General features: G+C 41.6%; 1 protein-coding gene across 11 annotated transcripts in view; it reads right to left on the reverse strand.

The window, feature by feature from the left end:
• SNX14 (sorting nexin 14) overlaps positions 1 to 12,832 on the reverse strand; it is an 88,919-nt gene that overhangs the window by 43,878 nt on the left and 32,209 nt on the right. For 9 of the 11 annotated variants that reach the window (XR_014786615.1, XR_014786614.1, XM_084827031.1 and 6 more), the window contains 8 exons: positions 10,762 to 10,885; positions 8,373 to 8,574; positions 5,606 to 5,689; positions 5,394 to 5,494; positions 4,997 to 5,108; positions 3,544 to 3,584; positions 3,313 to 3,432; positions 1,215 to 1,338 (listed from right to left, as the gene is read on the reverse strand). Coding sequence is in view for 7 of the 11 variants with exons in the window: in XM_084827031.1 (XP_084683157.1) it covers positions 1,215 to 1,338; positions 3,313 to 3,432; positions 3,544 to 3,584; positions 4,997 to 5,108; positions 5,394 to 5,494; positions 5,606 to 5,689; positions 8,373 to 8,574; positions 10,762 to 10,885 (908 nt within the window). In the remaining 4 variants the exon portion in view is untranslated. The remainder of the gene's footprint in view (positions 1 to 1,214; positions 1,339 to 3,312; positions 3,433 to 3,543; positions 3,585 to 4,996; positions 5,109 to 5,393; positions 5,495 to 5,605; positions 5,690 to 8,372; positions 8,575 to 10,761; positions 10,886 to 12,832) is intronic. The other 2 variants (XR_014786616.1, XR_014786617.1) reach the window with 1 other exon arrangement.

Genomic DNA, 12,832 nt, shown 5'->3' on the forward strand with positions numbered 1-12,832 from the left:
TTTGGGGGGGGGGTTGCAATACTGATGGCATGCTTGGACCCTGGAACACTAGCAAATGGTTCCCTTTTGTGATGCACTTTTGTGATGCAATAAAATCACAGCAACTCTTAACAGTGCATCTTCTCCTTTCTGTCTTGTCCTCCCATTCAATAGGACTGAAAAAAACTGCCCACATGCTATGGCTCACAATGCTCTCCAGTTTCCTTTCTCTCAGTCCTGGGGCTTTGTACTCTTTTTAATGTAGTGAATACACAGGCACAGGACTCTCCAATGCAAACAGAAAATGATTAGAGTTGGTTGCCCTTTTCTGCACTTTTCCCAACTCTACAATATCTTTTTTTAGGTGCAGTGACCAGAACTGTACACAGTATTCCAAGTGTGGTCATGCCATAAATTTGTATAAAGGCAGTATTTAGCAGATATTGGCAGTAAAGGCAGATATTGGCAGCTTTGTATTTAATTCCTTCTTTAATTATACCTCACAGGGAATTTGTCTTTTTCACAGCAGCTGCGCACTGGGTCAACATCTCCACTGAGCTGTCCACCACAACCCCAAGATCTCTTTCTTGGTCTGTCACTGCTGGCTCAGAGCCTGTCAGCATATACATGAATTTGGGATTTTTTTTGCCCCAGTGTACATCACTTTACATTTGCTAACGCTGAACCGTATTTGCCATTTTGATGCCCATTCTCCCAGTCTGGAGAGATCCTTTTGGAGCGCCTCACAATCCCGTTTTTGTTTTAACCACCCCAAATAATGGCGCTTCTTGCACTTCTTACCCCACTTCTACATCCAGCATGGATTGGCTTGCTACCCCTTTATTCATACACACATCAGAGTGGCCAGAAGGGCCAGGCCCTATGAGCAGATGTCACTACTGAGATCTGTGTCAGATGGGTTGTCACGATAATTTTTCTCATCCTTCCACAACAGGTCTCATGATGGGGGTTGCATGCAAATGCACTATGAAAACTGTACCAACAAGGAAACTTCTACCTTCTTGATCTTGGGAGTGAGAATTATCTGATGCTGGCACAAACCCCCCAATAAACACACGTTATCAAAAAACCAAGAAAAAATTGATGCGCTAGCAGGCCCCAGAACTGGAATACTAATCCTGTTTTAAGCTAATGGGTATACTTAATAGGGTTAGAATACCAATGACACCACATTATACTTTGTGTTAAAAAACAAAATCTATGTGATTTCTCACCAATATACATTAAATAGTCATAGACGCCTTCAACTGTCATCATTTCCATAAAGTAGTTCTGATTTTGTCTTCTCTCTAAATTCTCAGAGCGGTTTGCATTATTCTTATAGAGTTCGTTAAAAAGCTAAAATCAAAGAGTGTCAAGTTTTAAACACACACAAATACTATGCAATTCACCACCAAACAACAGTGTTCTGCAGTAATTTCAGGTTGGTTTTTAATGGAATCAGTGGGAATTTTCACATGCAACAGCAGAATAGTTGAAACAATCAGAAGTTTTGAAATGTTATCTGATATAAAACAAAAAAAGATGGCCCATTATTTCATATGCCAGGCCGCTCTGAAGGTTAAATTAGCAGCTTTACTCAGATTACCCGCACTTTGTAGCTTTGTCAACCATTAAACTAGCCTTGATCACAGAATTTGGCTCTTTTAGGCCGTTTTACTTTGGCACTGTGAAATCATAGGCAGCATTCTCAAAAACAGAACATATAACTGAGCCAAACGAGACTGGATACCTTTGCTAAAACCTCATGACATTCTTTCATCATTTAACCAATCTCTGAGAGTGGAAGAAACTTGGCTACCCTAATGCGCTGCCCCTATTGTAGGAAGTGGTAAGTTTGTTTGGAGCACTGATAATCATCTTTCACTGAGCACACATTACATGCAAAGAGGCTAGGAGTATGAGAAAGGAGTCCTCACTTCAGCCACAGATTCACAAGGTGACAAGCCAGCCAAACCCGATTAGGAATAAGGGGCAATAGGCTACCTTACAAGATTATAGTAATGATTGAGATAATGCACATGACACACTATTAGGATGTACTATGTAAACATTTAGTATTATGGGGGAGGGGGGATCATTGCAAGGGAAAGCTTGTGCTGAAGTAACAGAAACAAGGGCCTTCCAGTGATTACAGAAAAGAAATACTTCACTCCACATAACACTCTGATCATCTTCACCCTCCCTATGAATAACTGTCATTCACTGTCCAACATGTTTTCCTCTCAGGAGACAAACATTAAATGTAAAGAAATCCAAATTTAAAAACTCACGTTTTGAAATCAGAATAGTAAATGAATAAAGTGTTTGGTGGAAAATAATTCTAAAATATTCTGTACCTGAATCAAATGCCTAACCCTATACCTTGCTGGCCCTGCCATATTGCTTCCAGGGGATCAATTATAGCCCTTTTTCATTCCTTGCCTCCACTCATCACTGGACGCACTCACACTTCCACAGATGTCTGGAAGTCAGGCGGTCATTTCATGAACGTTCTCCAAAAACCAAGAAAGAACTTCCTTCTGAAGTGGCTGCCCAATATCTGATATTTTTCTTCTTTTCTGTTTCTACCACATGATATTCAAAGGTATACTGCAAAGATATTGATAACTCGCAAGATGATGTTTATGCCCAGGATCCAAAGAACCAGGAAACTGATTCCACGAGCCCAAGGGGAACTTTATACTCGTTTTACTCATCAAACAGCAGTCCCTAGCGCTTCCCTGCTTCAGAGGTGCGGCCAGAGGTGCAGGCAGCATTTGGCTCCAGGTGCCAGTGGGTCCTGGGGGAGGATCCAGGCAGTGCAACGTGTGCCCATTCTGCCTGCCTTAGGTGGATTGTCTCACTGCCCTAGTCTCCTTTGGGTGTTGCTCTCTGGTTCTTGGGTGCGCTATCCCAGTAGCAATTCTACAATCACAGCTTTCTCTCAGCCAGTTCTAGATATGTTTGGGTTTTAGTTAGCCAGGGCTTATTTAGCCAATGCTAGGATTCAATCCTATCATGGACCCATACTCCTTAATAGATGTGCCAGATGTGGTTGTCATTATTTAATGATGGGGTGTGAGAACGGGGCCAAAAATGCCTCCCAAATCTCCATGGAGTCACCCCCTTGCTGGCAGGGGGGCTGGCTGGAATCATGGGCCAAAGTGAGGAAAGGAAAGAGGGTCAAAAAGCAGATACAGCTTATGCAAACAAAATATATTAATTACCGTGATCCAGATAGGTATTCACAGAGGTACCAAGGTTGTATAATCTATTATTGTACCTCCCTGATCAATTTCTCCCCCTAGTTTTTTCCAAGACATACTATACCTTTTTGTTGTTTTCAGAAGTAGGACTGAGAATAGTAAGCTCTGGTTTACTTGGTTTAGGCTTGGGAGATTCACAGGAATTAATAAAATTTATAATGAATGGCTCCAAGTGCTGGCCTTTCTGAAATTAACCAAGCAATAGTTTTTTAAGTAAGAGTTATGTGGGATAAATCCACAAGTAGTTATTGGTAAAATATACTAATTACAAACATAATGAAGGAAGTCTACCCACCTCTTTCATTAGTTTTCCAGGAACAGATTTTATAATTTTGCCTGCAATTGGAAATAGGAAAAAACAAAACATAATTTGCTTTTTCATAAAGCTAATGCTATGTTTCTCCTCTTATTTTATAGGTCCTATTTTCATAACTTGGTCTATTTAAAAGCTAAACTCCTTAAGCAGCTATTCTCTTTTACCATATGACAAGACCACACCTCATACCATTTGGTCAGAGCCTTCAGTGCCAGGGTGTCTACTTCACTCAGGGGCGAGAAACTTGTGGCTCTCCAGATGTGTTGGCCTACAACTCCCATCATGCCTCACCATTAGTTAAGCTGGCTAGGGCCGATAGGAGTTGCGGCTCTCCAGATGTTTTGGCCTACAAGTTTCCCACCCCTGACTTAAAGTATGAAAACCTAAACATAGTAGAACACATAAACAAACAGCATCTATATTCTATCAGTTTCACTTCGTTTTTGACAGGGGTGTACATACAGCCCCCCCCCCGAGCTCCCATTCCCCCTCCCTGCTGCTGCCCTATTCCCCACCCTGCCCCCAGCGTTTGGGGTTACTGCTTCTATCGGGAAGCAGTACTCCCAACCAGGGTTGCTCCCTCAGTGACCATGAAACAGTCTCCCACCACCCACAGTGATCTTGCACAGGATTGCTAGGATTGGGGGGGGGGGTTAAAGCCTCCCCCTACCCCAATGTGTGCACTTGCATGTGTGGGAAGTCAACACCCAATGTACCCCCTTGGATCCGAAAAGATCATGCACCCTTGATTTATGAGAGATTTAAGTAGCGTCATCTTTTGCACAGTATTATCTAATTGCTTAGTGGTTTGTAATTCCTATACTCAGTCACGACTTTAAAAGTAATCTAAGTATAGAACACAAATAGCTTGAATCCTGGTTTGCTCTTCCACATGAACAAAGGGCTCCTTTTGTGGAAGGGTCACTGATACAACAAAAGCTCTTGCTGGTGGAAAGAGAGGGGAGGAAATTTGTTTACTGAATTCCCATTTCCCCCTGCAACTCCCTGTGCCACCTCTCAGATGGAACAGATTTTCAGAGGGCATAGGGGCTTGCAGGGAAATTCAGTGAAAATCACTTCCCCCTCTTTTACCAGCAGGAGCATCCCTGTGAGCAGAGTTCCACTCCTACGATTTCTGGATCAAAGCCAAAAACTATAGCATAACTCAAAAACATGTTACAGGTATATAGAAGTTATACATGCTATTGATACCAAAGAGGAAGATTCCTGTCTGCTCATGGAAATTTCCCATTTCCTGCTTTCCAAAGGTGTCAATAATCACATTGGTTTAGATGGATGCTTGAAAACCGGGAAGGGGGGGGATGTGGCAAGGGACATTTTAACTGGTCCATGCAAGTCAGATTCCAACATTTGCACTTGGATAAACTTGGTACAAAAATAAAATAAATCCCAGTTACAGCATTTTACATACCTAGATTTACATCAGGCAACATTTTATCAAGAAATTGTGTCTCTCCACCATTAGGGGATAAGAAGTCAGCTAGAAGCTGGCTGTTGCTTAGCTCTGGATGTTGTGAAAGTTTCTTTGAGGGTGGGAGCCAAAAGGAAAAATAAGAGATTACACTCAAATTAGTTTCTCTCTAGCAATGCTATGTTTTAAAACATAACTGTTAAATTATGCTCAGTAAAGACAGTAAGATACAGTTTACACAAGAAAGCCATTTGAGTTCATGGTGATTTAAAAAGTGCTACATGAATAGCAGGTGACAAAAGCATACATTGCTTGAGTGGAGAGATGATGGAAGACCAACCCATACTATCTATATATGCACACACACGCACAACTTCAAATGCAGTTTTCTTCCTACCTGCAGGTATTCCTGAAACTCCTCTCTCTTCGACTTTAAAAATTCATAGTTCTTTGGTCCAATGATCCGTTTTGAAGGTAGCTGAGCATCAGGGAATGTACCTGATAATACAGAACAATTTAAATATGTTGAATTTATTGTTGTAGAACACTTCAATGTCACAATAAAAAGACCACCGAATCCCAGAAAAGAGGAGGTAGGGGAAAACGTACCATGAAACTCCGTTAGCTTTGACTCAAGAACATAAAATTCAAGGTATTTTCTGTAGACCGACCAGTGTTCAGGATTATGCCCAACTGAAAAAAAAAAGAAGATTTATGATTTCCCCCCTGCTGTTCAGCCTAGAAGGGTTAGGCTATTAGAGGGTTCTATATGCAAACATATAAATCTAATAGAATAAAGGTATTAAAAATTGGTATCAGCACTAGTGACTTGCTGCAGTCATACATGAACATTTTTAAAAGATGATTTAAACAACTGTAATCAGCTAAGGAAATATCCCAGCCATATGAACAGATGCAACATTCCAGAATTGTTGTTGTTCAGTCGTTCAGTTGTGTCCGACTCTTCGTGACCCCATGGACCACAGCACGCCAGGCCTTCCTGTCCTCCGCTCTCTCCCGGACTGTGCTCAAGTTCATATTCATTGCATCGGTGATGCTATCTACCATCTCATCCTCTGCCGTCCCCTTCTCCTTTTGCCTTCAGTCTTTCCCAGCATCAGGGTCTTTTCCAGGGAGTTTTCTCTTCGCATTAGGTGGCCAAAATATTTGAGCTTCAGTATCTGTCCTTCCAATGAGCACTCAGGGTTGATTTCCTTTAGGATGGACTGATTTGACCTCCTTGCAGTCCAGGGGACTCGTAAGAGTCTTCTCCAGCACCACAATTCGAAAGCATCAATTCTTTGGCGCTCAGCCTTCCTTATAGTCCAGCTCTCACAGCCATACATTACTACTGGGAAAACCATAGCTTTGGTTAGACGGACCTTTGTTGGCAAGGTGATGTCTCTGCTTCTTACTATGCTGTCTAGGTTGGCCATAGCTTTCCTCCCAAGGAGCAAGCGTCTTTTAATTTCATGGCTACAGTCACCGTCTGCGGTGATCTTGGAACCCAAGGAAGTAAAATCTGTCACTGCTTCCATTTCTTCCCCTTCTATATGCCAGGAAGTGATAGGGCCAGATGCCATGATCTTCGTTTTTTTAATGTTGAGTTTCAAACCAGCTTTTGCACTCTCCTCTTTCACCCTCAACAAGAGGCTCTTGAGATCCTCTTCACTTTCTGCCATTAGGGTGGTATCGTCTGCATATCGGAGGTTGTTGATAATTCTCCCAGCAATCTTAATTCCGATCTCTGATTCATCCAACCCGACATTTCTCATGATGTACTCTGCATATAAGTTAAATAAGCAGGGCGACAATATGCAGCCTTGTCGTACTCCTTTCCCAATTTTGAACCAATCGGTTGTTCCATGTCTGGTTCTTACTGTTGCTTCTTGACCCTCGTACAGGTTTCTCAGGAGACAGGTAAGGTGGTCTGGTACTCCCATCACTTTAAGACTTTGCCACTGTTTGTTGTGATCCACACCATCAAAGGCTTTAGCGTAGTCAATGAAGCAGAAATAGATGTTTTTCTGGAATTCTCTTGCTTTCTCCATGATGCAGCAAATGTTGGCGATCTCTAGTTCCTCTGCCTCTTCGAAACCCAGCTTGTACTTCCGGTAGTTCTCGATTCGCATACTGCTGAAGCCTAGCTTGTAGGATTTTGAGCATCACCTTGCTGACATGTGAAATGAGCGCAATTGTGCGGTAGTTTGAACACTCTTTGGCGTTGCCCTTCTTTGGAATTGGAATGTAAACTGACCTTTTCCAGTCTTGCGGCCATTGTTGAGTGTTCCAAATTTGTTGGCATATTGAATGCAGCACTTTAACAGCATCATCTTTTAGGATTTTAAATAGCTCAGCTGGAATACTGTCATCTCCGCTACCTTTGCTGTTAGTAATGCTTCCTAAGGCCCACTTGACTTCACTCTCTAAGATGTCCGGCTCAAGTTCAGTGACCGCACTATCATGGCTATCAGGGACATTCAGATCTTTCCTGTATAGTTCTTCTGTGTATTCTTGCCACCTCTTCTGAATCTCATCTGCTTCTGTTAGGTCCCTGCCTTCTTTGTCCTTTATCAGGCCCGTCTTTGCACAAAACGTTCCCTTGAGATCTCCGATTTTCTTGAAGAGATCTCTAGTCTTTCCCATTCTGTTGTTTTCCTCGATTTCTTTGCATTGTTCATTTAAGAAGGCCTTCTTGTCTCTCCTTGCTATTTTCTGGAACTCTGCATTCAGTTGGATATATCTTCCCCTTTCTCCCTTGCTTTTCGCTTCCCTTCTTTCCTCAGCTACTTGTAAAGCCGCATCAGACAGCCACTTGGCTTTCTTGCATTTCTTTTTCTTTGGGATGGATTGAGTTGCTGCCTCCTGAACAATGTTACAGACCTCCGTCCATAGTTCCTCAGGCACTCTGTCTATCAGGTCTAATCCCTGAAATCTATTCCTCACCTCCACTGTATATTCATAAGGGATATGATTTAGGTCATATCTGAGTGGTTTAGTGGTTTTCCCTACGTTCTTCAATTTAAGCCGAAATTTTGCAATAAGCAGCTCATGATATGAGCCACAGTCAGCTCCAGGTCTTGTTTTTACTGACTGTATGGAGCGTCTCCATCTTTGGCTGCAAAGTACATAATCAATCTGATTTCGATATTGACCATCTGGTGATATCCATGTGTAGAGTCGTCTCTTGTGCTGTTGGAACACATTCCAGAATAGTTGACCACAAATTTCAGATAATAGATTTGGATTTGTTTGTTCTCACATTTTGAAAACATAACGCACCTTGGAAACACAACTTAAGATAAAATGAATATCAAACTAAGTATGCATATCAAGAGTGTCAGATACGAATGCATATACTTCAAAGAGTGACTACCTGCCATTCGATCATTCCTCTCCACATCAATGCAAAATACTGGAATTCTCTCTCTTCTCTCTTTCCTTTCAAGGGAGGGGTCTTCAAAGAAGTCCACATATGGAATGGTAATTTTCCAGGCGGCAAGATTGCGAGGTGTATTAGGTGTGCTAAGTGCCTCCACAGGAGAATCATCTTCCATTACCATAATGCCTTCCTCAATCTACAATGAAAGATTTGCGCATCAAGAGACCGTTTTGAGCTACATTATGGACATGACAGTTTAGTTTATTTAATACAGATAGATCAGCCTTCCCCAACCTGGGTACATCTAAATGCTTTGGCCTACAACTACCATGATCCCTGACCACTGGCCATGCTGGCTGGGGCTCATGCAAGCTGTTGGCCAAAATGGCTGGAGGGATCCAGGTTAGGGAAGGCTGATAGAGACAGACAGATAAATAAGTACATCCTGCCATTCCACTTAGAAAGGCTTATGACAATTTTAACAATTATAAAGTAAACTATTAATACTATTATACAATTCACAAGATTTAATTTTTAATGAAAACTTTTAAAAGATTTAAAGTTTAAAATAATGTTCTGCAAATAGAACATAGGGCAATCACATTGAGTGTCTCTTTGACCCAGAGAGTAAAGGGGTTGAAGCTCTGAGTGTCAGTGTGGACAACTGACCAAAGGGGAGGCAGATGTTCTGAGGGGGTTTACTTCTCAGTTTTATCAGGTGGAAGCTGGAGAAGGTAGAACCCAGGGTAGCAATGTCATAAGCACACATCCAAAGATGTTTAACAATCTGTTGATTCTCTACCAAGCTTTGTCAAGCACCCAATATTGCAGCTGTATGGCAGAAAATTTATTTATATCTATGGCTTCTAAAAGCGTAAGTAAATCTAAGAGGAAGCAGGAAAAATTATCTATAGGAAATACACAGTTTTGATATTCTAAAGGACAATGAAGTCATTTGACAGCATATGATAAGGTTTTAACAGGTCATGGGATTTATTGTTGATTGCTTGAAATTGTTGTTTTTGTATGTAACTAGTTTTATATTATGTTATTATATTGTATATTTAGGGTTTTAGTCTTTGTAAACAGCCCAGAGAGCTTTGGTACTGGGTGTTTCAGAAATGTAATGAATGAATGAAGGGCAGAACTACATGCTCCATTCTCACAGGCTGCTGCTTCTGCAGAAATTAGATCCGGAAGGGCACTATTTGCTGCAGATAAATTTGGGGCAGGTATGGGTGTTTAAGCCTCCGCCCACCTACCTCCTGCTTTCCTCCCAGTGCAGATTCCAGACCTTCCCAGACTTGGGCTGGGAGGAAAGCAGTGTGGCTTGCCTCAAAAATCTGGAATTTTATCCCTGACATTAGGAGGAACAAGAATTCTATTCTCCTCCCCGCCCCGCCAAATCTAAGAAAGAATTGTATCTTGCTTGAACAGCATCTCTGGGTTTACCTATAGTGGCCTATCCTCACATGCTGCAAGAAACATTGGTCCAGATACAGTGAAAACATTCAATTTCCTCTCCAACTATTGCAGCTGTTGGATCTCTTGCTTATCCTTACAAAATGACTCCAGTTGTGGAGGGGGAGGGGGAATCAAGTTTACCCCTATGGCCTGTATTGTATGCTAGTAAAGGCTACATTTTATCCATGTTGTCCTGGAGATAATTTTCAAGACATTCCACTGCAGCCTCTACTGTTGCCTTGTACTCCTTGGATTGGGTTTTTTACGCTACAGAGTAAAGCTATGCCTTATGTGAATTCTTGTGAGTGAGATCACTGCAAGTTGCTAGAATGTCAGCTAGAACAGGAAAAGCAGGAAAAACAAATATCAAAACCCTGGTCACCTCAAATGTCTCTTCTGAGGCAGAAAATGTGGGATATAAATTATCTTAATAATACAGTTGGAATCCACAAAACACACTGGCTTGGATCCTGAACTGAAGTGAAGCCTGTAGAGGAAAATGTTACATTATCTGATGTTCTGAATATTGTTTATTTTCACCTGTTTACTTATCCCAATTGATTAGTAGTTTCTTGGTTTCAGGATGGAGTACATTTCCTGTTTGGTCTGGTTTATTTTTAGAAGTGCGAAAGCCCCGCTGCATGAGCGGTCACTCCGGCGAGCACACTGGCACAACAGGATACCACCCAGAATTTAGAAACGTTTATTATCATCGTGCTCCCACACTAGTTCTCCAATGATTAAACTCATGGGACTGTGTTTATTCTACTATGTTACTAGTCAGCAAGCATAAAATGAAGAAATGAAGAAACACCAGGAGAGGAGAGGAGCGACCATAAAACGACTTGCTGGATCTGAATACAGTGAAAGATACAGGATAAAGGACAACTATGCAGTCAGATTTGTTAGGGCAACTCACAAAGTCATCCTCTCCTTCAGTCAGGCTGGGCAGCACAGCTCCTTCCATTGTGGTACTCTTGAACACACCTTTAATTTTGCTGCTTATACTTCTGATCCCAGAGGATTCTTTTTTCTGGGTGCTCCTGTTTGCAATAAATTGGAGAATAAATACTGCGCAGCAATTCCACGTAAAGAAACCTGAAGTCCTTCAAAGGGGAGCATTTAAACAACTCTGTTGCAGTTTAGATGCAAGAGCTCAGCATAGTATTCTACATTTCACTACCTGATCAAGCAAGAGAGACCCATGAATAGAAACAGGTTTCTGCTCATGGTTCTGTATGTATAAAAAGGGTGCTGTAGATAGAGATAGAGCAAAAACTGGATCTAGCCCTTGAGTGCACGTGCAGTAATTTTACATGAACACACAGCACTGGTCACACGGTAAGGAATAGCGGGAAGATATCCCCTTCTTCCTTCCCCTCCAGAAGTGATCACCTAGGTTAGAGAAAAGGGAGGATGCTCAAGCACAGAGGCCGCAAATTCTTTTGGCTCAATTCATACTTCTCTGGGGTCTACCATCTATTTCAGTCTACTATTTTCACATACAATAGCAAAACACTATGCACTATGATATACTAGGTGCACAGAGGACGTGTGTGTGTGGGGGAGCTTCAAGCATGCACACAAGTACACCACTAATGAACAGACACGTTGCACCTCCCTCTTGTCCCACGATATACCTTTCAGTGTGGCCCTGGTCCCAAGTAGCCAGTTTTCCTATGCCCATAAGTCTAACAGCCACACAGTTGCACTGGAGAAAGTCAAGGGGTGCACTCATATCCACCACTGGAATGGGATGCTAAACCTGCTCCCTGCCTCTAGAGATCCCAACTTTAGAAAATCAAGCTCAAGTGTGAAGGAATATTGAAACTGGGCTTCAAAATATACAGATTACAGACATGTCCCTACAGCTCTCTGAAATGCCTCTCTCCATGTGCTCAAAGTTGTAGACGAGGGGAAATGAACTCCAATTAGAAGCCACTATTTTCTTACTACAGCATCCTTTCTAATCAGAACATAGAAGTTGACATCAAAATAAAGAGCAATCAGGACAGTTAGTGTTCATGCTACATAATCATAGCTGTGTAAGGGGAAAACTTCTGAATGAAGTATGCTTAACACACTGTTTAACTTGCATGTCAACAATCAAGCACTTACACAGGCATGTGTGATATGAAATGGCCCTGACTTACTTCAAAGCAGCAGGGAGGGACGGCAAAAAAACAGATGGGAGGGTTAGGACTGACTCAAAATGAGGGAAAACAGATGCAGATGAAGCCTCCTGGCTTGAGAAAGCAGCTTGCCCTAAAGAAGATGGCTTGGTGCATGGTTTACAATGTTGTTCAGAGCTAGAGCAACTTATAAGAGAGAGAGCATCCAGAAGGCAGCAAGTTGAAGTGAAAAAGACAGACATTATCCATCAAGGCTGCATTCCTCACTGCAGCCGTGCATTCACACAGACAGACTAGCAATGGCATGCAGCGTGGCATACTGCCCTTACACCAGACACATCAGCTTAATTTCTTAACCAAGAAATGCACTAAGCATCAGGGCAGCAAGACGACACACACATGTGAGTGTATCTTCCTTGTTCAAAATAGTTTTTTAAAAGTGGGACTAATGATATAATAAGGAAAGGGAAACCACTGTTTAGTAATAGTATTAGATTACTGTGCTGTTTTCTGCTAACAGAATTATCCATTCAGCACTACTATAAAACAGAACAGGGCCTTCAGATATCCACTATTAACCCTAAACATTCTGATTACCTGTGTGAAATACATATATACTTTTTGAGGAATAGATTTTTTTTAAAAAAAGAATATGCCAAACATTGTGATCCAGTTATGAAAATAATGTTATTAAACCGAAATGGGTATACCAGTGTCTTTCTCCTAATAGATGACTAGTATTTAGGAATGCTTGGTGACAGATTTCTAGAGTTAAGAAAATTGGCCATGAAAAGCTATGCATTAAGCCAAGCTGAATGCCATTTTTTTGCAAACATTTTAAACAAGATTGGTGTGTGC

The sequence above is a fragment of the Heloderma suspectum genome, chromosome 1, assembly GCF_057233095.1.
Source record: "Heloderma suspectum isolate Gila_16-S chromosome 1, 16-S_ref, whole genome shotgun sequence".
NCBI lineage: Eukaryota > Metazoa > Chordata > Lepidosauria > Squamata > Helodermatidae > Heloderma > Heloderma suspectum.